Consider the following 25,903-nt stretch of genomic DNA (forward strand, 5'->3'; position numbering starts at 1 on the left):
TTCCCACAGCTTTAGCACCAGAAGGTTTTTTTTTAATTCTTAAAAAATAGCATCTGTGCACAAGATAGTCTTGGAAATTTTATACCAGCAATGAATATCTTACTAAATCAGACCTTAAGGATAGTTCTCCTGGGATATTGGAGTTTATTTTGTAATTGTACTACTCATTCACTGAAGTAACACCTTTCAAATCAAACCTCAATATTAAATCCAAGCAAAAGAAGCAATCATGCTCCCAGCTTCAAATAGTAAGATGAAATAACTTTAATTATTTAGTAAAATTATTTATGGACAAGTGGCTTCTTGGTAGCCTCTGTCATCATTATGTGTCAGACTAACAGAACATTTTTTTAAAATTAAAAGATTCTTTGCTAATTTATTAATTATATGGCCTCTCTTTTTAAAATTTTAATGCTGCACTTCACAGCACTGTAAAATAAGGAACAAGACAGTGATCTCATTCATGAATGACATGAAGATGTTCCCTCTGTTCCTAGAACAGGCATTACCAAAACCCCCCTGGTGACCACTGTTGGTGGGCTCTCAGCCCTGGAGCTTTCCTCCTTTGCTTTAACATGGAAACAACCCTGTCAAAACCAGCTGTTTCTAATAATACTGGATATGGATCCAGATATCGTGTTCCTCTCCTTACATTGACTTTGCTGAAGAATTAAAATTTAGGAAGAGTAAAGACATCACTGCCCCCAAACTTTTGTTCTCTTCACAAATGAAAAGGTTGCACCACCATGTTGCAGTGCATTTACCTCTTGATTTGGTAATTTTTTTGCTACTGTCAAGCTTTAATAAGTCTGGCTGCATTGATTTTGATGGAATTAATGACCCCCGAGAATCAAAGGTGTTAACATGACCCTGGCTTTGAACAGCATTAAATAGTAAACCAAAATACAAGGTTTCAGACACAGGAATTTCAGCCACCTTACTCTCATGATCTTTTAATGTTATAAGGAAGGAAACATAAGTAAAGCATTTGAGATGTGACTCATTGAACTTTTTGTTCTAACATCATTTCTTATACATGTTTTCTACAACTGAAAAGAAATAAGTAAATTCTACTGTTTCACATTTTCTTTGCATCCCTTCTTTGACAGGAAGGTGGAAAAAGGAGAGGAGAGGAGAGGAGAGGAGAGGAGAGGAGAGGAGAGGAGAGGAGAGGAGAGGAGAGGAGAGGAGAGGAGAGAAGAGGAGAGGAGAGGAGAGGAGAGGAGAGGAGAGGAGAGGAGAGGAGAGGAGAGGAGAGGAGAGGAGAGGAGAGGAGAGGAGAGGAGAGGAGAGGAGAGGAGAGGAGAGGAGAGGAGAGGAGAGGAGAGGAGAGGAGAGGAGAGGAGAGGAGAGGAGAGGAGAGGAGAGGAGAGGAGAGGAGAGGAGAGGAGAGGAGAGGAGAGGAGAGGAGAGGGAGAAAAAACCCCTGAGCATTATGAAGCTGTTCTGTGTGCTGCTGCTGGGATCTCATATTTTTCTCTTGGTGGACAAAGAAGTAACCTATACACTGGGAAGGAAAGACAGTAGGGACGAAGTCCAACTAGTACCGGCACCAACATGCAACCTGGGGAAAAGCAGGCGCAGTAAGCACTCCTGGCAGCTACTCCGACTCCATCGTGGTTGCAAGGCCATACGCCTGTACCACATCTTTACCAGCAATGACACTCATGCCAGCCATCAGCCTGGGTTAGAAGACACCTAATGGCCAGGGGACCTTGTGTCCATGTGGCCCGTGGGTGCCCCTGTTGCTCCCCTGGTCCCCAGCCTCAGCCGTGGCTCCACCGGGAAGGATGCATTACTGAATGCACCAGCAGCATGCCCAAGCACATGGCTATAGACTGCAAACACAAGTGCAAGGGAAAACCATGGCATACAGGCATACCTCAAGCGCAATCACCTGCTCTGAGGCTTGCACCAGGCAGAGTCAAGTTGCTTATGGTATTGCCTGTAGTTGTGCTTCCACTCACATCAGGTGGCAGGTTTATCTTTTCCTTGGCTGGAATTTTTTTTTCCCAGCAATATTTTCTAGTGGTTGTTGGGCTTGGTTTTTTTTGCATGTGTATACTTCTAGTATTTTAAATGTCCCATCCCAAAGCTTGATTAGCATTTTGCTAATTTTATATCTGCCACCTGCTTTTACTAGAAAATACAAAGAACAACTGTTCCCTATCCACTTTTTTCTATGCTATTCACAATATGACTATATCCTCCCTATGGTGTTTTTGTCCCATGCTAAAGAACCTTAGTCTGTTCTTACTCCTTGTAAGAGAGATACTCTGTTTACCCACTCTTGGCATCATGCTCTTTTCTTTTCCAGTTGTCCTGTTGTCTTTCTGAGCCTCTCATCACCACTTCTAGCATGTTATGTGTTTCTAGCTGTGCCACACAGTTTACAATCAAACTAATTTGCTTGTATCAGTAGAAATTCTGTCTCCTTATACATATTGTAGTATTCAAAGCGTGCTAATTCTGCACTATCTAATACCCAAATGTTCTGGCAATATCAGAAATGGACAAATTAGCAGTTACACCCCATATAGATCCCAGTATGCAAGCCTTGATTATATAGAGCTTAATACATATAGGCACATGGGAAATCAGGCTATTTCTACTTGAAAGTCTACTATGTAAAGTTTAATTCCAGCCACTACACAAGAATATGTGCAGATAATGGACATAAAGCTTTGTTGCTCTCTTCATTCAAACTTGGGTATAAACTACTGAAAAACTGGACAAAATGTCATGCTTTTAGCCTTCCCATTAATGGCTTGTCTCACTTTTCTACCTGTTTTTACATTGCAACAACTCATTCCAATACATGATCAGAAAAAGAAAACAGAGTCATTATGATATCGGGGAATTGCTCATCTGAGTTTAATAGCTCTATTTTTATAATTATTGATTGAAAATTACTCTCTCAGAGGGCTGTTGAAATACATTTTCGTGATACATTTTGCACCAAAAATGCCAATACTTACCGCTCAATAATCCTGCCTTTAGTTTGCCTAGTCCTTCCCCTGCTAAAAAGAGGCTCCTTTGTGTAATGCTCCTTTGTGCAGCACACAAATACACCTTGGCATAGCAATCATTTGTAGTAGGGCTGGCTCACGGCATCACTGAGATGAGGCAGATTAGAGGAAATGCTAACTTTAAGCAAACAACAAATGATCCAAGGGGACGTACGAATACCAACCACTTGATAATTGCCGCATGATAAGATCGTTGTGGTTTGATTGCCTGTCAAGGCTGTATGATGGTGCTTGTGCCGTGTCGCATCCTGAAAGGCACCAAGAAGGATCTGATATGGAGATCTGTGAAAAAATGTTTGTTGAATTGATGGATAGTTTCTATCTCTCGCATTATCTGAGTTGTGTACAAAATGCAATGGTAATCCTTTGCTTGAGCACGGTGAGCTGGGAACTGCCATCTCCTCATCTTATGGTGTTTCTTGGAAGCCAGGTTCTGCCTAGCTTTAGTGCAAGAATGAGGGACTAAGGGTCCCTTTGCCCACCCAAGGCCATGAAAGACTCGCCATTGCCTTCCTCTGTATCAGCAGCCTCCAACCTGGGGAATAAACATTTCAGCTGAAATTTTAAGTGGGATTACCGATCTGACAGAGAGAGGGATTGTCCTGCAGATGCAGGTGCTGGCGCGACTGGAGGAGAACAAACAGCAGGGAACCAGGAGGAAGCGCCATTCCCAGGGTCCGGCTGCAGCCAGCCCGGCGAGGAAGAAGCAGCTTCTGGCAGGGATGGGGATTTGCACTGCCTCCTAGGTAGGGAGCAGAGGGAACACCGCCATCCAACTGCTAGCCTGCAAATATAGGTCCATCAAGATGTTGTTTCCTGGGATTGCTGGTTTTTCCTTTATGCTTCACAGAATATTTGTAGGTGTCTTTCCCATCACTTTTATGTGCACCAGGAAGTGCTGAAGCCTGTCATGGTTTCAAAGCTGCATCCTATGGAGCCGCAAAACTGATGAGTCTTGAAAGGCATGTTGCTGTTTAAGATTGTCAGGCGTATTTTAATTGTGCAGTCAGCAAAAGTTTCAGTACATAGCTGTGATTTTTTTTTATGTGCCCTGAAAGGTTTTGCTCCCAAAGGATGTTGATTAAAAATTTTAATAGGGGTTTTAACAGCCAAGCTACATGAAAATGCTCAGCCTTTAAGTACTGTCCCCAGAATTAATAAAATTAGTGGGAATACACTCTGCATTTGTGTAACAATTATCCCCCAGTTTCTATTTTGTTCCTCTACATCATCTTGCTTGCTTCAAGTATCCTGTCTCCATGATTTATTGCTAGATCTGCTTTGTCACCATCTGCTCTGCTGTTGCTCAAGAAAGAACAAATCCCCAGAAAACATTACTGTCCAGACTAAGCACCATATAAGCATCCTTTGCACATTCAGCCAAACGTTGACTAATGGCGAGCTAAGCTATAATCACAAATTCCCTCCTTTCCTGTTCACTATAGTTCAAATTCATATCAAAAACTTGGTGGAATTTAGCTATCCTCCTTGGGGATATAGGTTACCATCTGTCTGGTTTCCAGTGGTACATTTAAAAAACATTTGTCCCATTTTCATAAAACATCCTGCTGCACAGCAACCACTTTAATATCTAATTACACGGCATTATGTATCACATATGTCACAACCAGAATAATTTGACCTAAGTTTCTCTTATCTAGTCTAGTCTGTTTTGCTATTTTAAATTAAGTTATCCAAACACCTACAAATCCAAAAGTATGCCTCTAGCTAATGTAATTAAAAAAAAATAAAATAAGTAAATATTGAACTGCCTGAGGAATATTTTGGATTTAATTTGATAATTTATATAAGATTTTCATTTCAAAAGCAAGCTAGATTTTAAACTAAAGGTTAATGTACTTACCATCGCAGAAAAAAAATAATCCAAGTTAGTAAAAGCGGGCAAGAGAATAGCAAAAGATATAATTTTTTATGCTGCCCACATAAACACATACAAATGCCAAAACCATCACAAAATAAATTAGTCTTCACCACTCCTCAGATCCTCCCGTCTGTCCCCAGAGGCCTGTGCAGAGGACAGGGAGTCATTCTGTGGTCAGTCAGGGGCGAGCATCTTCCCAGGCCACATCTACTCGGGGTGCTTGACGAGGAGCCTACGCAAGCCTGCGGGAAGCTCCCTGTTGACTCCACCAGGCCGTGGCGCTGTCAGTGTCCCTCCTCCCTGGCCAACCCACGCGTCATCATTAACCGCACCTCTGAGCACCTTTACAATGCAGTTAACGATGATCAGGGCACAGATGCTCTGGGAGCACTGTCATTTCAAGTGCACATGAAACTGCTTGATACCAGGGGTGGTGGCATTCACCATCCTAGACCAGTAGCTTGCCTTGCACTAGTTTGCCCAGCTGTGCTGCATTTCTGCCCTGCCTGTGCGGGGATGATGCTCCAGCAGTGCAGGGGTAATGCCTGGAGCCACATCACATTTCCACCCTGCCTCCCCTTCCCCTGGCCAGGATCTTTCTTCTTTGTACCAGCAAAGTGTTGAAGCAGAGCAGAGTTGCCATGAACATGGACTTAAGGGGGTAATGATCTGTAGGTAAGGACCTACGGGGGGCTTGTCAAGGATGGGGAATAGGGAAAGGAGTCCCCCTTGTCTTGGAGGATCCCAGTTCCTCTGGGAGAGCTCCCAACCCGAGAGTGGGATGAAAGCATCTCAGGAGCTGGGGCTCAATGAGAGGAGGAAGAGAGTGAGATGCAGGAAAACAAAAAAATTCTTCCCTCATCTACCCAGAAACTCAAGTAGACCCCTTGGCCAAAAGTGTTGTCATCCAGCGGTAAATTGTGTCATGATACATTTTTCTGCTATCAGGTCCTGGAAGATTGAATTAGTATTTCCCACTGCTACCCCAAGGAGAACAGTTGCAGCAGACCACTCTTGAGAAGACAAACAGATGATGCAATTATTTTTTTTTGAGGACGAATATTTTTCTGTCTGTATCTAGACAGAAAGCAGCTATCTTGTTCATAGCTATTGGTCTGAGAGAAGCTATAAATTTGACTAAAGTTCATGGGGAACATACACTTTTGAGGGTGGTAGGATACTTCCCTGTAATCACATTGGTTCTGTCTGCACTGAATCTGAGGCAAATTACTCAGAAGTCTCCCTCAATTTCTCTGACTCTTCCAGATAGGTATGAGATAGTTAGTCCAAAGAACAATGTTAATGGAGTCTGTAGTGTAGGATTCTTCCGCAAAACTCAGAACCACCTTAGAACACGCACCACCAAGAAGCTGGTCCTGAAAGCAGCCAAGCTTGATCATCCCGCCTGTCTCCACTGAATTGCCTCTGTGTTCTTCCACGTGAGGAAGACTCAGCTGCTTTGCAAAGAAAACATCTGTTCCAAGGAAGCTGTATTGTTGGAGTGTGGGACAGATGGGGTGGCTGGATATATAGGGGTACCTTGAGAGACTAACTCTGTCATTCCTAGAGCACAAATGACCTTTACATAAGGTGTATGAATGGGCAAAGGAGGCTTGCATCCCCTGGTCACGGTCAGTTTGGTTGCACATTAGCAAGCATCGGTTGTCCAGTAGCAATGTCCCGAACGCACTGCGGACACTTGGCCAGGCTTCCTGGGGCTCAGAGGGAGAGGCAGGAATGTCAGCAGCACAGGGCTGGAGGCACACATGTGGTTGGAGCTGCACATCTTTTGCAAATGATGACTATTTTCATTATGTTATTAGTGTTAAACTGAATTCACAGTAGTAAATGCCAGATTGTACCAGATAGGGAATGATGCCATTTAACAAATGGACATTGAATTCTCAGGAAGAATTGCAGCAAAAAAAGGAGACTTTGTAAATCACTTAGATTTTAGAGAACTTGTTCTATTCTACAGACATCCCAGTAGGACAGAAAAAGCTCTTTGTAGGAAAATCTGCACAGGCATCATATAACGTTTCATTATACTGCTAAGCTAGTCAATGAGATTTAGAAAATATTCGTGCATCGATACCAAAGCATATTTGCTAACTACCCCCAATAGTAATATTATAGTATTGGTGCAACTAGCCAGGAGAAAAATAATCTGATACCCATTAAAATTTATCTGCTGTTTCAGGACAGATTATCTGACCAAGATCAGTATGACTCTGAAGTTATCTCAGAGGAGATCTCCTGAGCTCTACGATATTCAAACCAACATCTGAATGAGTAAAAAAGAACGCAAGTAAGCATCATAACTTATGAGACATTTCATTATAAGTCTATCAGTGGACATCTTACCTCTTCAACTAGCCAATAAAGAAAAAAAATAAATACAGAAGGAAAAAGATCTCTCCATTTACCTTGGTGTAACTTTGCACTTTTTGCTGAGTGGCAGAATTTATAACTTTATGCCCAGAACTTCATTTACACATCCACTTTTGAGCACATTCGCTCATACAACAACTATGATTGCCAGAGCAATCATGCTTGCAGCCAAGGTACAAAATAATCCTCCATTTTTGATTTGTCTATGCACAGAGGTCTAAGCACTCCAATAAAGGCAGGATTTAACAGTTCATCCCACTTCTCATCAGGGAATTAATCAGGACAACTGCTGGTAAGGCAGGCTTCCCTTTTAATAAGCAGATAATAGTCATGAGTTTTGCACACATAAAGAGACAGTATCTGATGTCCCTGACCTGTACGGCGGGGCGGAAGTCAAAGGTTTGTATAAACTTATTAGAGATGAGAGTGGAACAAAACAAATAAATTATCTGTACGATTACGTTGCCTCGTGGTCACCAGAGGCCATCAGAATAAAGAAGTCTTGGCTCTAGCACCGTAAGGAACCTGCTACTTTGGGCACCTACACATTTTCCATAGGGGCTTCCGTGTCACCAGTCCACTGCTGCTCATGTGCCATTAATGCACCAGTGGGATGTGCAAGTTTGATCACATGGATGCTGCTGTTTTATTTAACTGAATTAGGGTGAAAATAAGTCTCAGAATGGCTACAAATCCTTTTTGTGTCTGTGATGAGTCTCCACATGGCTATGCAAGGAGCTGAGCAGATGTGTTCACTCCTCGCACTTCGGGTGGTTTTAAGTAAGTGCAGTGCTTTTTTGGGCCAGCTGATAACTAGATTACCTGTTATGCTATTTCTTTAGAGAGAGATATGAAGAAATCTTCACAAAAAAACTGAGCTTATCTAATATTTCATCCCAAAGTGATGGGAATACTCTACAGTATTCTTTGCATAAACCTGAAGTATGCGCTAAGACAGGATGTTAATTCCATTTTATGACCGCTGGTAAGTGCAAGACAGAGAAGTCACATATATCCCTCCCAGAACATAAATCAACAAATTTCATGAGTGTTTTAAGAATCTCAGATGACCGAAACAAAAAAATATGAAGTGTTTTTTATGATTTTCAAGACTGATAATTGTTTTAGTGTCTCAGTCTCAGTGCAACTTCTCCAACTAAATAAAAAGCCCTGGCTGGTACAATGAACTTGAGAATATGAAAAGTGTCTTCAGTTTCAAACACGGCTCCTGTTAACCAGAAGTCACTCAAATTCTGTTTTAGGAAACAATTGATAAAATCTGTTTGGTTAGTTAGTAAGAGGGTATTAGAGTAAGCCTGCAAAACATGAATGCATCTTTGATTAGAAGCTGATATGACAACATGAGCTGTATTAGTAAAAATGAACCTGAGCATTTCTATTTTTACTGTGCTAAAGACTGTGATTTCCCAAAGCACATTTGTAATGTCTAAAGAATATTTGATGGAGGGTACGGGAACAAGCCGGTATGGAATCTGTGAATGGTCTAGCATCTGCAGCTGAGAATGCCTGATGACTGGGTAATGATGGAAGAACGACCAGTGCTTCCTGTAAAGATCCTGTCTGAACTCTTAGGGGTAAAGACCTTGCAATTTGCTAGCAAAGAACTTTGCAGAATACTTTCCTCATACATAAATTGAACTCTTAAGTGCTTGTGTAATAGAGTAACAATGATTAACCATACAGCATGTGAGCTGCAGAACAAAAGTTCAGGCTAAGAAAAAGACAAATAGGTGACTGCAGAGAAGTACAGTAATTCATAATTTGAAAATTGTACTAAAGAGTGAAGCAGCTTCTGAGCAAATAAAAAGCTTCTCACAGAAATGTAAGATTAACTCTTAACTAGGTTAATCTACATGGTGTTTAGCTGTTTCACTCCTTGGTACCCTGAAGAGTAGGATTTATAACAGGTCTATTAATCAAAGTGACGGAAGAATAAAATCTTCACACTCAGCCAGGAAGGTATCAAGTCAATATCGAAATCATAACATTTTAAGTTAAAGCCGTCTATCTGGGCTTTGGAAATGTTTAGACTACACAACCAAAAGTTAGAAACTAAACATTTGAACTAAGCTGATAACAACCGATCATTAATTAAGACTGAAGTCAACAATCTGGCACTGAAGAAATTTCCAGGACATTGAGCCAAAAGTCTAAAGTAAAATGTCCAAAGTAAGTTCATAATAATTCATCATCAATTTGAGATGAGATAAACTCATTAGAGGAAGCCAAACGTGGATAATACAGGGGACTACAGCCAGTCTGTATAATAAATATTGACTTCTCTTCTGAGAGGGAGGCTAAAGGCGACTCAGAAGTCAGCTAATTTAGGACTGGTTTTTATAATTGGATAAACAGTTACTTAGGGCTGAGGCTACTAACTACTATTGTTGTTACTAACTATATGTTGTCAAAGACTTATATTGAGATGCCAGTTGATTATCAGACTGTTATCAAACCCAGTTGTGCTAGGCTATGTCCCAGCACGTATTGGTGCCAGCCCTTGCTCCACCTACCTCTTAGTCTAAAACCCAACAGATTATTAGTACAGAAAATGAACAAACAGCCTCAGTAATAAAGTAATAACCACAGTGGGATGCACGCAGTTCATAGCCATCCAGTAGCAAAGACCTCAGCAGCCAGGTTATGAGCAGAGTATGCTCTGCTGAGCGCTGGGGATTTTCAAGGGACAACCCATGGGCTGCTGGTGGTCTGCAAGGCACACAGAAGTGGATGGTAAAAGCAGAAACTGCATGCATCGCTAGTTCTTCCTCTGTGTCTACTTTTGCCCTATGCAATGGTTCCCAGTTTCTTTTAACCATCTAGTGTCCCTCAAAAGCTTGTTGAAGAGGACGGTTGTGCGTAGAAGACATCAGTGGGGAGCTGAGGGAGGAGCTCTGCAGTGATGGATTTTTCTCTTGAGTTTTTTCACTTGCAAGAGGTAACCCTGGAGAGAAGGTAAAAGGTGGCCCATGTGCTGTGTATACGTTATGCACGTGGTACGCTGGGCACCCTCCTGCTTCTCTTCCCCAGGACCATGTGATGTGTCCTTATGGAGCTGCGCCTGAAGTGGATGCTTGCAGCTTGTCGTGGTTTAACCCCAGCTGGCAGCTAAGCACCACACAGCCACTCACTCACTCCTCCCTGGTGGGATGGGGGAGAGAATCGGAAGGGCAAAAGTGTGAAAAGTTGTGGGTTGAGATAAAGACAGTTTAATAAGTAAAGCAAAAGCTGCGTGCACAAGCAAAGCAGAACAAGGTATTAATTCACTACTTCCCATCTGCAGGCAGGTGTTCAGCCATCTCCAGGACAGCAGGGCTCCATCACATATAATGGTTACTTGGGAAGACAAATGCCATCACTCCAAATATTCCCCCTTCCTTCTTCTTCCCTGAGCTTTATATGCTGAGCATGACGTCCTATGGTATGGAATATCCCTTTGGTCAGTTTGGGTCAGCTGTCCCAGCTGTGTCCCTTCCCAGCTTCTTGTGCACCCCCAGCCTGCTCGCTGGTGGGGTGGGGTGCAAAGCAGAAAAGGCCCTGACGCTGTGTAAGCGCTGCTCAGCAGTAGCTGAAACACCCCTGTGTTATCACACTGTTTCCAGCACAGATCCAAAACATAGCCCCATACCAGGTACCATGAAGAAAGCTAACTCTATCCCAGCCAAAACCAGCACATAGCCTTGTTGTATGGACAATTTGGACTTGGGGGTGGTCCAAGACTCCCTTCTGCAGTCAATGTAGACCATCCCAACTCGGCTCCTAGAAAAGGCAAACGGTGGGCAGTAGCAGCTGCTGGCAGGGAGGCGAGGTGAGGCAAGAGGTACCTGCAGAGAGCCAAAGACAGGGCAGGAGCGGGGAGGAAGAGAGTGCTGGTGTCTGAAATAGCCACTTCCACCAGCAGCCGGGACCCGACACGGTGCTCTCGCAACACACTGCGCAAACTGGGCTGCTGTGATGCCTGCAGCCTGCTGTCCCTGCGGGAGCTCTCCCACCAGAAATGGGATGTGCGCCCCTCCTGCCCTCCTGCATCGTTTCACCTGGCCATTCTCAAATATGTCCTTAATACTCCAAACACCGTTCAGAGAAATAATTACTCTCCAAACTCTGTGTTCATTCTCACTCCTCACCCGACAGTCATGCACATTCTGTGTCATAACGGCCCTTCTGCAACGCATGCCCTGCACCAACAGACGCTGCTGCCAGAAAAGGAGAACCTGGGGCATTTTTGGTTGTGAACACCCGCTCTCCTGCCTCCCAGCTCCTGCAATATCCCCAGCCTGCACTGTAGATGGCGGTGTGCAGTTACTTTCCTTGGCATATTTAGCTATGAGCTGGTTCCTTGACATTTGCTAGAAAACTACTTCACTCAGTAAACAGCAAAAATGATAACATCTGAGACTATATTTAAACACTATTAATTTCGTATCTGAAACAGGAGTATTTGTTAAGTGTTTGCTGTAAACTTTAGTGTATCATAAATCCAGTTGTTTTTATAGGTCAGATCCCAGAAGAAATCTAAGCAAAGAGACTGAAATGTAGATAAGAAAAAGAAAATTTCCTCGGGCTGTTGTATATAAGAATAATAAGTAACACTTAGAAGTAAAGTTCTTAATTCCCTAAACACATGACTACGTTCGGTCTATGTGAATACTTTACATCAAATGCAAAAGCTAAATATTTTAAGTCAACATTAGTGCTCTCCGAAATAACTAATGTGTTCACCAAAACATTTTATGAATCTACATGTAGTTCTTTAAAGATTTAGTCCTTTTTAGGTTTCCTGCACCTCAGAACATAGCCTGTACTGGTTCTGCATTCAAAGACATCTCCCTATTCAATTTTTTCCTTGAGTCACAATCAGATGTCATAACTGCATTGTACCTCCACTGTGGTAATGCTCTAAACTGCAAAGGCTGAAATGGGCTTGTGTTTTATTTAGTTTCTTGAAGGAGAGGCAGTAGTACAAGACAGTGGACTGCTATCCCCCTCGAGTCCTCTCAGTCCTGCGCTTATGAGCATTGCCATGAAAGCTTTGGGGGCTGAAGCTGGTTTGCAGGAGGTCCCCTAACCATGGGGAGATTAGTGGAGAGCAGCAGCCCAGGTTTTGCCTGGGGCTGTGGGTCAGACCCTACAGTCTGCTGGTGTCACTGAAGTGTAGTTGATGCCAGCCAGGAGAGTTTGAGCTGACTTTTGTTCCTTAAAGCTGGGCTTCAGGACAGTTGTGTGATGACTAAGCAACTAAGCATATAGGGAGAGATACAGGTTTTTTTCCTTCTCTCATGGATTTTCTCTCCCAAGCAGAAAAACTCGTGTGGAGAAGACAGAGTGTGCGTGGGGCTGTCTGGCTTGAGCAGAAGTGAGCTCCCGAAGCTGACCCAGGAGCCCCTAACAAGCCCCTAGATCCGATGCTGCTGTGCAAGGCTTTTGCTCTCCACTCCAGCAGAGCCACAAGTGGCGAGAGGCGAGAGGGCTATAAATCACACTAGTGGCTGCCTGCTAAAAGTCCTCCAGTGAAAATCTTCCCTCGGATGATTAACCACTGCAAACCAACCCAGTCCCTCTCGAGCTGAGGCGCTGAATGCCAGCAGCTTGTTTTAGCGACACTGAGTTACTGCTGAATGCGCAGCTATTGCACTTGCACACAAAGATGGAGTTGCAAGAGGTCCAGGCTCCTCAAGGAGCAGATACATTTGAAAGTCATCACTTGCTAAACAAGAGTGAGAGAAGAATTGCTCACAGACATTGTGCCAGGGACACTGCAAGGCAGTCCACCTCGCAGGCACCCTCCAGCTGGGGAAAGGCAACTGTTCACATGAAGGAAGGTGCTGTGGAAGGCAAACACTGGAGTATATCATGCCATCTCTCCAACTAAGGCAAGGGAGATGCACCAACTAACAGAAGATGTTGCTTCAGGGAGAACTGTGGTGGGACACAAATGCAGACCATGCCTGGCACTATTGAACCAAGTTTGTGACGATGGCAAGAACCAGTTTATAACTTACTAATTTGTTTGAGGATGACAAATGTCATGAGACAGCCAAACAGAGCAGCCAAGTTTGGAAGAACTGTGACAAGACCTCAGTGAGTCAGGTAAGTGGGCAACACAAAGGCAAATGAAATGCAGTGCCTGCAAATACAGGCTAATACCGTTTAGAGAGGCACATCCAGACTTCAATTTAGACACTTTACAGGACTTTCAGTTCACTGTATTATTTCAGAAAAAGGACAGCTCAGTGAAGACATCTGCTCAATGTTCAGCTGCTGTCAAAAAAATTACCAGCAAAATATTTTGGAAAGAGTATTAGTGTGCCTGCTCTAGGACTTGAATTAAAGCCAGTCCCCAATTACTACTGATCCAAAGTTTAAAATTATTATATATTGGGCTCACTAGATAAGACTATTTCCTGCACATAAATCTTGTTTGGGTAAATTTCAGGACCGTGCACTTCAGACCAGAGTCCCCAGACATTTCCTCTGCGCGCACCCTGGTCAGCCATGCAGTATGTGCTTAACAGCTTGCTGGCTGCGTGGGCAAGGTGGAGGTGGTGCAGCTGCAGGGCTTTTTACTTCTCCTGAAGCAGTTATTGATGGCCAGAGAGGTCGTGGTGGTGCATGTGGAAGCTGGTGTGGAGGACCTGAGCCAGAGGAACTGAGGGAATGCTCCTGTGTTCGAAGATGCAGGATTTGGCCCTGGTTTTTAGCATAGGACAGCAGCTATTTAATGCTCAGAATAAATTGGTAACAGCAGTAATATAAGTATTTTTTAAATTCCTGTTTGTACTATAAAAATATTTAATAAAATTATCTAATTGGTTGCTGACTAAAGTGTCAGGGAACAGTTTAATTTACCGGATTTAGTGCTACAAAGAAATTATTCTTTTAGATCCAGAGGATCCATTGCTAATGAGTTTAGTGTAGAGCTTTGATGTGTTAAAAACTATTGACTAGTGCTAGATATTAATATACCCTACAGAACTAGTTCTCCCATAGTTCTGTAAAGGATGCATCTTACTTAAGGCTTAAGGCACTCTATAACCAGTCCATCTGGAGATTTCTTTACACATTAATTCTCAGTTAATCTCATGCTTTAGTTTCATAATAATAATAAAAAAGAAACTGCATACTTTTAAACTTAGGCACATGTTTATTAGGCACTCTGTTAATTAAGGATTGAAACAGTGCCCCCATATTCAGCACTATTTATTTTGAAAAAAGAAAAAAAGCACCAAAACCCCCAAAATTGCATTGGTATGTATTCACTTTTTCTTTTTGAATGTTCAAATCTTCTTTTTCTCGGTGCGAGTGAAAAAAACCCAGTTGTCTTCATTCCCTGGTAAGCACATTTTCTTTCTACAGTCAAATGTCATGTTCTCTCACATCCTTTCACTTTTTCTTGGTCATTAATTCTGTTGCAAGGAAAAATAAGTGCACACTCCACTATAGAGCAAAGCGGGTCCGACTGATGCTCTCTCTCTCCCCTGACCTTTCTGTAGCGCTAGTCATTAATATGACTATACCACTAAGTCTTCTGTTTCGGGGGATTGGGGAATTGCATGGCAATAGCATATTGAGCTTCCCACCTCTAGCTGATAAGCTTGGTACTGCTTAAAAACGGTTACAGTTACAAAGATTGTTAGAAAATATAGTTATTTACTAGCAATAACTTATTCTTTCTCTGCAAGTTGCAGAGAAGGAGCTGTGTGCCAAATTATAGCTGGTTAACATTTTTCAGGTGAAACAGTAGTCAAAACGTGGCCATTTTTCAACCTTTTTTGGTTGTCAAAACATTTCCCCATGTTCAGTGCTTTGAAAATAGCTGTTAGAAATATAACAAAACAGCCATTTTTACACTTAATTTTTGACTTTTTCTTTAGGACTTTATTGGCTCTCACTGTTGGTGAGCGTTGGTGGTGTAATTACTGGTTTTTTTTTCAGAATTCAGAAATGTCACTTGGAGAATTTGTTTCTGAATTCAACAACATGGGAACTTCTGGTTTAAAAGCAAATTAAACACCTCTTCAGAAAACCTTGCCTGGTAGCCATAAGACAGGCTATTTTTAGCCACAACTGGAGTGAAGGAAGGGTAACTACACGTCCCATAAGATCACCAGTTCCTATCTCTGCTAGACATCTGTCCTTGCTCTTCTACTCCTAACAGCTCTCTGCAGCCTGGGTGCTGAGAGCAGAGAGCACCGCTGTGGTGGTGTAGAAGAGATACATTCAGTGCATGTAAGTTACTGCATGTAAGCAAATCTCCTCCTCCTTCATTACATGGTCTCTATAGAGCTCAAGTGGAAGACAAGAATGACCTCCTAAAGGATAGAAGGGGGGTGGCTGGGATAATATGTCCCTTGAAAAGGAATGGCTGCATTACAGGCTTGAAAATAGCTTCTGCTCTTGATGCCCTAGAAGGAGAATAATGATTTCTGAAGTCTGAACCTAACTCCTCCACCTAGCATTGCTACAGATTTTAGATAAGGGAACATTACTGTGATATGCCTATATACGTATCAAGATACCAGCACCCCCGCATCCTACTTGAGTGAGCCCTGAGGCATTTATAGCGTGACTAATCTCACTTACTTTGACAGTCATTAGGCTGAGATAGCTTGACTTCTACATTTTTCTTCAAAAGCTGTAACTGGCTGTCTCAATGGGTTAGCTGTGGGCAAGCGTAAGTGGTGCTGCTTTTAATATCTGGCCCATGTAACCATACCCCTCAAGTATTCCTGAGACACTTCAGAAAACACGGTGATATTTCTGACTGGGGTGAAGAACAAGGCAGTGCTGGTCAAATCCAAGAAATATTTATTCAGAAATAAATCATAAAATGTCGACTGTCAGAGCCTGCAGCTCCCAACCCAAAACAGTCCAGAATGATCCCTCCCTCCCAGATACGAAAGGATGCTAAAAAGAAGCAGGGCAAAAGGAAGAAGAAGAAAAGCAGCGCATTTTCCCCTGATTAAACCAACCAAAACACGCTTTGTGGGTTTTATAGGTCTGTCTTAATTTGTTAATGTGGGCAACGGGACGGGGCTCTGCAGCCAGAGGAGGAGCGGACGCATGGCGGGATCCTCCCCCGGGGCATGGGGCTGAGGCACATCCCGGTGCTCCAGTCAGCCGTCCCAGGCTGGGAGACGCGCATGGCTTCGCAGGTGACAGGGATGCGTGTGGCTTGGCAGGTGGCTCTCCCAGCAAGGGAGTTGCAGGGAGGGCTTTCTCAACAACCAGCCAAGAATAACGACATAGTTTTAGAGAGCAGCGTACAGGGTTTTATTCAACACAGTCCTTATGTTCTTAATGAAGCAACTCACCACGCTAAACTGTGTGCAATTTAGATGGTAATTTTTTTTATTTTTGTTTTTAAAGGGAACTCTGCTTGCACCAGGCTGTTTTTAGAAGCTTGTAACTCAATTTAGCCTTTATGTACTTTGAAATTCAAGACAATATTTAATGAAGAGCCAGGGTGAAATAACCAATCCTGATGGTTACATCAAGCAAGATATGAGCTGAGCCTATTTATTATTACCCTAGTCAAGATAGAAGTGTGACATTATTTAGGAGTGTTTGGAAGAGCCAGTCTCTAGTTGGACTCTAGTAGCTAAGCCAAAGTCCCAGGGCTTTACTAACATCAGTAGTGCCCACCTGAAATGGTAATATGATTGGCCCTCATGCTACAGCTTCATGGGTCACTGACTTGTTTTATACTCTAAAGGAACCCCAAAAGTATCATAGTAAAAGTATCATCAAAAAAAGCCCGAACCCAGAAAACCGAGTGTAGTAAAATTACTGGTAGGAACTATGAATCTCTTTAAGGACATTTTAATATCTATTTTTACAATCAATCGATTTGGCAGTGATAATTTCTGCATGTATGGATGCAATGATTTCAGAAGTCGTCTAAGAAAAATTGCTTGATCTTGCAGCTGAGGAGTGCTATAATGTGCTTTCCCCATAGGTTTGCTGTGGGGACAGTAAGCCTGGTAAATAATAACACCTTAAACTACAATGAAATCATCTTCTCTGCCTGTTATATGACTAATCTCACCTTCATTAGTTTTAATACTAAGCTTTATAAACAACAGCAATCAGAGCAATAGCCATATGAGCTTTTAAAAAGAGCGTTTTTCACTCAAAATTAGTGATGACACATCACCTGGAAGCTGGAAGGCTTCAGCTAAGAATAAATAATAAGCAAAGTCAGCACAGGTACTTTGCAGGAATGTTACCCAACAAAGAACAGTCTAAAAGTGAGATACTCAGAGCCATCGGATGTCCTCAGACTGCAGATGAAGGATGCACACCAACAGTCTGCATGACATTTTTTCCTGTACTCTTAATTATTTGTGGGTTTAACTTAAAGTAAATGACATAAATAGATGCAAATGAATCTGCTAGCATGACAAGTTCTTTAAGGATGTGGTTGCACAGATGTAACCTTCACAAAAGGGAAGCAGAGCAAAGGTTTTTGTCTCTCTGGGTCAGAGCAACCCAGTTCATCGCCACTAGAGTCACATCACATTCTGTAAACTGCATCAGAATTTCAGAGAAAGCAAAAACCAAGCCCAAAGAAGTCAGTTAAGACCTCAGCAGTTCATAGGAAAACTGCCCATGTATCTTCAGACTTTCAAGGTTGGCTGTGTTGGCAAGAGCAGTACCGAAACCTGCCTCTGGTTTTTATTTGGCACAAGTGAGATAAATCCACTCAAGTGAGTGAAATGCCGTTTATCCACACAAAAAATAAACCAACCCCATATGCACTTTCAAGTAAATACTTAAGCCCTTACAGGATATTTCTTGCAGGACAGGGCAATTTGGGATTCAACTAAAGAGAAGGGTAGTTGTGCCTGTTTGATGGAGACAGCTGCCATCATAGAATCATGGAATCATAGAATGTCCTGAGTTGGAAGGGACCCACAAGGATCAAGTCCAACTCCTGTCCCTGCATAGGACAACCCCAAAAATCACACCACATGTCTGAGGGCATTGTCCAAATGCTTCTTGAATGGTGTCAGGCTTGGCACCGTGACTACCTCCCTGGGGAGCCTGTTCCAGTGCTCCACCACCCTCTGGGTGAAGAACCTTTTCCTAATGTCCAACCTAAACCTCCCCTGGCATACCTTCCTGCCGCTCCCTTGGGGATTGCACAAGAGGGGAGCAGAGAGTAGCCTCTGCCTAAAGGGGGAGCAGCCTCTGCCTAAAGGGGGACACAAAGGCAAACTTTTTATTAACAATCGCAGCACTAGAGATGCAACACAGGAGAAGTAAACCCAGGTCAAAATCCTGCTGATGCCTGTGGATTGGGAGCTCCCCTAGTTTCACCACAGAAGAATGTCTCTGCAGTTCCTGCAGTAGCTTAGTATCTAAAATATATATATCAGAATGATTTTTTTCAGACCTCTTTTTTTTTGGAAGCTGGTGATTTAATTAGCGAAATCAACGTTCTTATCAACTGTGACACATTTCCTTAGCAGTTACTACCAAATGTGGCCTTCCTGCAGATCTGGCAGGAGGGATCTGTTGTCTCTGTGCTCTCTGCACCTGAGGACAGCTGAACCTACCATGCCGACCTCACGGAGCTCCTGCTCCAAGCCTCATCCTGGTCAACAAAGAGATTCCTTTTGACCTTCCTGGAAGCTGGATTAGGCCTTTAAAAGCCATACATTTTAAAACATTCCATGGAGGCTATGTTTGCTCTAAAACCACAGTGAAGTAAATGCAATACTATATTAATATTTAACATTGGCCTATAAAAACTAGGAACTCAGAGTCAGGACAGCTGGTACAAGTTTAATTCACATCATCATTTCAAAATGAAAATGCAGAAGAGGACAGACTATCACATCTTCACGTTCGAAATCTGTTTTCTTTAATATCCAATTTTGTTATTTCTATACCTACACCTGTTAAATAGCCATGAAAAATATTTGCATTTATACAATTTTTTGATTTGTTTTTCCTATCTGGTAGTACTGGTTATACTTAAAGAAATCAAAACAGAGAAAAAAGGGTCAGAGGGGAAAAAAAAAAGAGAATAGATTAGTTAAAAGAAAAACAAACACAAATATTGTGCTTGTGGACGGTATTTAGGGGCTGGCCAGGAGTCTAAGGTCTTGATAGATGGTTCTGGGCGCACAGTTTTATTGCTGGTACACAGCACACTTTGTTCCTTTTGTTTCACTAAACCTGCCAACTTCGGAAATTAGTGACACGGGCATTCAAAATCTTTGACAAGTGGTCAGACGCCGATATACATATTCATACCCCAGCGGTAAATGATGGCAGGAAGCTTCGGATGCAGTAAAAATGAATTCTTTAGTTCAGCCCAACTTTAATATAACGCTGGTTTCGTAAGCACTTTTACTGTTACAGCAGGAGCGCCTCTCAGACAGCACACTGGGGAGACATCATTTAAAGAAAAGTTGCTTTGCTTAAACCAGAAGTCCAAATCTGCTCAGTTCATTTAAAATATTTTTTTTTTCTCTAGAATAAATGAATAAGCAGTTCCTTTTGTGGTTTTCCTGATGCTTGGTGACTTGCTATTATTCTTCCAGCAGAAAAAGGATCAGACGCTCATATGAACAGATGTGTCCCTCCTCCTCAGCCCCACACTCACCCTCTCCCTTTGGAAAATAAAGGTGACAGGCCTGGTGTTTGACTAAAAGAGGCGATAAATCTTCTGGGGATATACTGCTAGGTCTTTGCACATAAAAAATATGGAGGAAAGGAAACAGGTTAAAAAGCAAAGAGTCTTAGTAATAAATCATACGCTGTGCTTGTGTTTCTAACTTTCAGAAGCGCAGGGCTGCTTTAATAAACTGCCAATGCAAGAAACCTTTCTGCAGCGGGCGTCAGGCTAGCGGGAAGGCAAGGGGCGCACGGAGGTGTGCCGGCAGGGACGGTGCCCGCGTTTCAGCTCAGCCGGTTTTGCACGGAGGCTGAACACCCGAGCTGCCGGCAGGAAGGAGCCCCCGAAAGGCACAGGCTGCTACGGCCGCAGACCCCGCTCCCTCCAGGCTCGGCCCCGTGCGACTCACGGCCCCGGGGGCCGCGGGCGGGCAGCGACGCGCGGCCGGAGCGGGCACGAAGCCCCCGCGGCGGAGGGGCGCGGGCAGCGGCGGGGGCCGCGGCGGCAGGTGAGCGGGGCGGCCCCGCGGGGGCGCGGCTGCGGGGCCGGGGGGAGCTGCCCCCACCCCCGGGCGCGGCGCAGGAGGCCCCGCTTCGCACCCGGGGCCGCCCCCTGCCTGCCCCGGCGGGGCGGGCGGGCAGCCGGCCGGCGGCGGCGGCGGCGGCGGCGGCGGCGGCGGCGGCGGCGGCGGCGGCGGCGGCGGGGCGATGGCGGGGCGGCGGCGGGCGCTGCTGCTGCGCTGCCTCCTGCTGGGGCTGCTGGGCGGCGGCGGCGGGGGCCAGCCTGGCGGCGGCGAGTACTGCCACGGCTGGGTGGACGGGCAGGGCGGCTACCACGAGGGCTTCCAGTGCCCCGAGGGCTTCGACACGGCGGCCGCCACCATCTGCTGCGGCTCCTGCGCGCTGCGCTACTGCTGCGCCGCCGCCGAGGCCCGCCTGGAGCAGGGCGGCTGCACCAACGACCGGGAGCCCCCGGACCCGGGAGTCACCGCCCGTGAGTGCCCGGCCCGCGGGTCCCGGGGCGGGCGGGAGCCGGCCCCCGAGGAGCATCCCCCGGCCGGAGCCCGGCGGCCGCCCCCGCGGCGGCTGCGGGGCTCCCTGGCCCGGCCCGGCGCGGCCCGGCCCGGCGCGGCCCGGCGGGTGGGCAGGAGCGGGCGCGGCTCCAGGTGCGCACCGGGAGGAGGCGCCGGGGGTGCGGGGCCGCGGGCGGCGGGTCCCGGCTGCCGGAGCGGCCCCGCGGCGGGCGGCAGAGCGGGCGCCCGGGGATGCGGTCGGTGTCCTCACTGCACGGTCAAAAGGGGCCCCAGCAGCTGGATCCATCCGAACTGGAAGGCGCATTCGTATTTTAAGTTTGCATGGGCAAACTTAACTGTGTCTGTTTCACTTTGTTGTTCCCGGAGGTGAGGCTGGGCTCCAGTGCTCTGCAGGCACAACCCCACCGAGCGAGGGGTCGTCAGGTTTTCAAACAAAAGAAATCCGGCAGCGCACACGGAGACTAGTTTCCTAAGTCACACATTCTGCCCTTATTTTCCACGCGACTTAACAGCATCTGCAGCATTTGAGCTTTGCCTGCGGATTCAAGCTGTTAGATTGGACAGCCCCGACGGTTTTGGGGGATGAGGGAGGGGAAGAGGAGTGCGATTCCTGAGCAAAACCTGAATAGAACCAGCAAACGGGACACGGTGTAGACAGCTTTTACCATTGGTAACTATTAAAACTGTCAACAGAAAGAAATTTTGGCTGGTCCATACAGGGTTTAACTTTAATTTTGTTCTAATGGTAATAGTCGGAAGCTCTGTCTGCTGAGCAGCTCCGTGTGTTACTGGGACTGAAGCGATGGGGGGCTTCATAAACTCTATGGAGTTTATTTCTACGCAGCAGACCTGTTACTTCAGTAGGCTAACGTGCGCGGCTTTTCTTATTCTTTCTTCTCCCAGAACCAATCTACGTTCCATTCCTCATTGTTGGATCAATATTCATTGCCTTCATTATCGTGGGCTCTCTGGTAGCGGTTTATTGTTGCACATGTTTAAGACCTAAACAACCGTCGCAGCCAATACGATTTTCTCTGCGGAGCTATCAGACCGAGACTCTTCCCATGATCCTGGCCTCGACGAGCTTCAGGACGCCGTCGAGGCAGTCCAGTACCGCGACAAGTTCCAGTTCGACGGGCGGCTCCGTTCGCAGGTTCTCCTTTCCCCGGGCAGAGCCAGGGTGCCTTGTGGCATCGCCGCCTCCACCGTACACATCTGGCTGCTTCCAGACAGCCCATGCAGTCCACCTGACCCAGCCGTCGGGATTTCTGGTGTCGCCGCCGTACTTTGGGTACCCTCTGCAGCCAGAGCCTGCCCTGGCTGGGAAGAGCTGCTCCGATTTTAGTCAGAGCTGAAAGGAGTTGTCAAGAAATAATGCAGCCTTCGGGAGCGCAGGGACTGCTGCTGTTGGGTGTCACACTGACATGCTCTGGGGTTGCAGGAGGCAGAACCGTTCCCGTGGGTGAGTTGCCCTTGAAAAGCGCAAGGTCTCATTTGGGATCTCATTTCCCAAGCTTGGGTCACACTTACAAATGAATTGTAAAATATTCCAAACTTAGCTGCTCTAAAAACTGACTGCTCTGATCGCTCAGTCTAATTCGTGCAGAATGTGTTCAGAGACAAGTAGAAAAAACCTTTTGGGATAAAGGTACTCATTTCACAGCGTTATAAATGACATTTTAACCCTAAATGCTATTAACGTGGCTAACAAACGGTGGCTGCGTTCCACTGGTAATAATCAGACTAGTTCTATAGAGCAGCAGTAAGCCTGAGGAGTGAGAGAGGAGTCGTATTTTCTAAAGGGGATCCTGAAGACAGCTGACTGCTTCCCACTTCCATGAGCAATGAAAATAAGAGGAAGAATTTTCCTACAGGTATCAAAATGCATAGGGTTTTTAAAATACACATAATATACCTGAACTTACACTGCGTATTTGTATTAGTAAACTTTAACGGCGATAGATAAAACTAGTACTAATTAGGCTAGTTGAAAATGAGCCAATCCCAAACAGCCAAATAATTATCTCTGAGAAAAGCAGAATGTATTCAGCAGTATCACTAATAACTTCTCTGCATCAAATTCTAAAAATGGCATTCTATTACAGCATTTTTCAGAAGGCGGTATTTATTGTTGACTTTTTGCTCAGCCACGTGTAAGTTGGACAAACTGATCATAAAGTTCTATTTGTAAAATTAGTCGTGTATAAAATGTAAAGACAAGCTTGTAATTTAAAATGTATTTACAGCATTGACAACACTAATTATTTAGTAGTCACACCAAAAAAAGAAGTATCAATAAACTGTGTGGTTGAAATGCTGTGTCATCTGGATGTCTCTGTACAGATAGTGTTTGATGAGCCAGTTTTCATTTTGATGGTATAACTATACTGTATTTTTTCCTGTTAAAAATAGTTAATTTCGCTTTTGTAAATGATTGACATCTTTAACTGCACCTGTTGTGCAGATTTAATATAAAATTCTGACTATATAGCAAACTAATAGATTAATGTCTTTTATATGTAACTGTGGTAAAAATGTGGTAAAAACTACACTGATGAGTTGGGCATTTTAATTTAAAACATCCTGCCCTAGGAATAAATTTTGTTTGCCCTTCTACATTCCTTCACCCAAGTAAACCAACAAACCAAAGGGAAGACGAAAAAACCGCATATAAACCAAACACATGCAGCAAGCAAATGGAAAATACTCAAGAAAAAATGCAGTCATTAAAGGGCTTCTCTGTATAGTTATTTTTGTGAACAAACGAAGGCATTCTGTGTGTCAGAATCTACAGCACCAGAGGCTGAACTGTCCTGTTTTATCAGCCCTGAACTCCCTGGGTATGGGATCTGTTGAAGTACATTATAGCCGACCTATTTTACAAGTCCTAGCGTATCGGTGCATATTCAGATTACAGCACTTCTATTCTGACTTAGAGCGTACTCTGGATTGTAGAAAAGCTTCATTGGTTCTTCCTCAAGAGTTGAATACATTTTTTTTTCTTAGCAAATATCTAACAATCCGTATCTTAGCATTTATGAAAAAAAATATTTTGAAATAACCCTATTAATATGCTTTTTATTGCATAACTAACATTACAGTCCAATAGATATTACTGCTGGAAATGCGGTTTCTAAGCGGAAAGACCGCTTAAGTTGTGTACAATGAGGTTTTAAGTAATAAGCTTTAGCTTGAATGTTGTAATAGTTAATTACAAACCAAAATAATGATACACAGTAGTGTATGTTTTATTAAAATCTAAAAAGTAGATTTCGAGTAGTTGGGAAATGACTTGAAAGGTAAGTGTTTTGGCTTGCGATTTTTAAGAAACAATCTTCAAGGAAGGGGGTGGGTAAATTTTTGCCCACCTTTGATGATGTTGCATAGGACTCTTTTTCACTGCACATTTTGAATGGATAAGAAATACGGGAGTGTTCATCAAGTAACTTTTTAGAAATATCATTTAATATTGCAACAGATATCAGCTCTGTTGTTTGGAAAGCGTCCTGTGAGATCTGCTGATCATTCCTGTATACAGCAGAAACAGTAGAACAGTTAAACTGTTTTTTAAAAGTATATCATAAGTCTTCAAGTAGTAGAAATTTTTTTTATCTAGTAAACCAAGGCAACAGAGACCCTTCTGGAAGCAGAAAGGTGATCAATTCTAGTTAAGCAGGTGCAATTTTACATTCCTGTGAAGAGTGAGTAGTCACCAGAGCCGCTGACAGAGGTGGTGGGGAGCCGAAGGGCCGTGTTTCCCTCGGGGGGAGGCTGTCCGCAGAGCAGCCGGGAGCTGGACGCAGTTACTGCCCGGTGACGCTTGGCAGCGCGCACCGAACGGGCCAGGCTGCGTCACTGTAACGGTCTCACTGGGCTCTACAGTCAGATTTGTTAATGTTTTAACACGGGTGGATTTTTGCTACACTTGCGTACAGGCTTACTGATTTTAACGATTATTCGGCCTCAGTAGAGGCTGTGCATTTCGCCACGTAGTGGGAAACTCGGCCTCGCAGGGAAGACCCCTCGGAGTTGCTTCCTTTCCTCCCCTGATGCTGCGTAATACGTTTGACCTCATAAAATGTTTGAAGAGCTTGACACACAGGAGTAATTTCATTCAGTCAGACTTATATAAGTCTATAAGTTTATAGAGTGCAAACACTTCACAGACTGGTGGCCAGAGTGTAACAAATCCTGCAGACGGGGGTCTAAGGCTGGGAAGGATTAGGTGTAGTTAAAATTGCTGCACTGGGTTGCCTGTAAAGCAGGCGAGGGAGGGATTATGCATCATCGGCAAATAGATAAACAAAGAAGAATCTATAAATTAAGAAGAATCTATAAATCATTGTTCCTGTAGCTACAGTGGCAGTGACCTATATAGCTGAAGGGAGAGGAAGGGAGGTGGCCAGAACACAAGCCCACGGACTGAAACGCTTGTGGCCTGTGCCAGTAGTTCTCAACGCAGATGGATTCAGGGTGCAGGTGAGAATGTCGAACGTTGAAAAGGACCTATTGGCACTAGATGCTCCTATGATTTATAGAAAATAGTCATTTTCCTAAAGCCCGCAGACAGAATACAAATGGCATTCTGATACACAGTTTTAATGACTAATGGAACAGTTTGAAGGGCTAGAGGTATGCTTGAACTAAAAGAAATGGCTTGCTAGCAGAAGCGATGTTTACACAGTACTTGCTTTACTGCCATGCTTGTTCTTTAACACAGTAGGTTTAACTATTTCTTTTGTAATACTGGAGTTAGTTCATACTCATTTTACTAGAGTGACACCAATCTAAAATAAATCAAAATTATTGCAGTTCACACACGTTATGCACAAAATGCTTTGATTGCCATTAACTGGTAATAGCATGTCTGGAACCCAAGCCTTCTGTGGGCAAAGAATAACAGTGGCATGAATTAGATC

The 25,903-nt window shown here is 44.1% G+C and overlaps 1 protein-coding gene across 1 annotated transcript; it reads left to right on the forward strand.

The window, feature by feature from the left end:
• Positions 1–20,658: 20,658 nt before the first annotated feature.
• On the forward strand, positions 20,659–23,254 carry SHISA3 (shisa family member 3). Its single transcript, XM_087737142.1, has 2 exons — positions 20,659–20,944; positions 21,888–23,254. Exons 1-2 carry the CDS (start codon positions 20,659–20,661, stop codon positions 22,337–22,339), a joined length of 738 nt encoding a protein of 245 aa, XP_087593268.1. The 3' UTR covers positions 22,340–23,254.
• Positions 23,255–25,903: the final 2,649 nt, after the last annotated feature.

This window comes from Nipponia nippon, unplaced genomic scaffold (genome assembly GCF_047370975.1).
Source record: "Nipponia nippon isolate SJK-2023a ecotype South Korea unplaced genomic scaffold, ASM4737097v1 scaffold_6, whole genome shotgun sequence".
NCBI lineage: Eukaryota > Metazoa > Chordata > Aves > Pelecaniformes > Threskiornithidae > Nipponia > Nipponia nippon.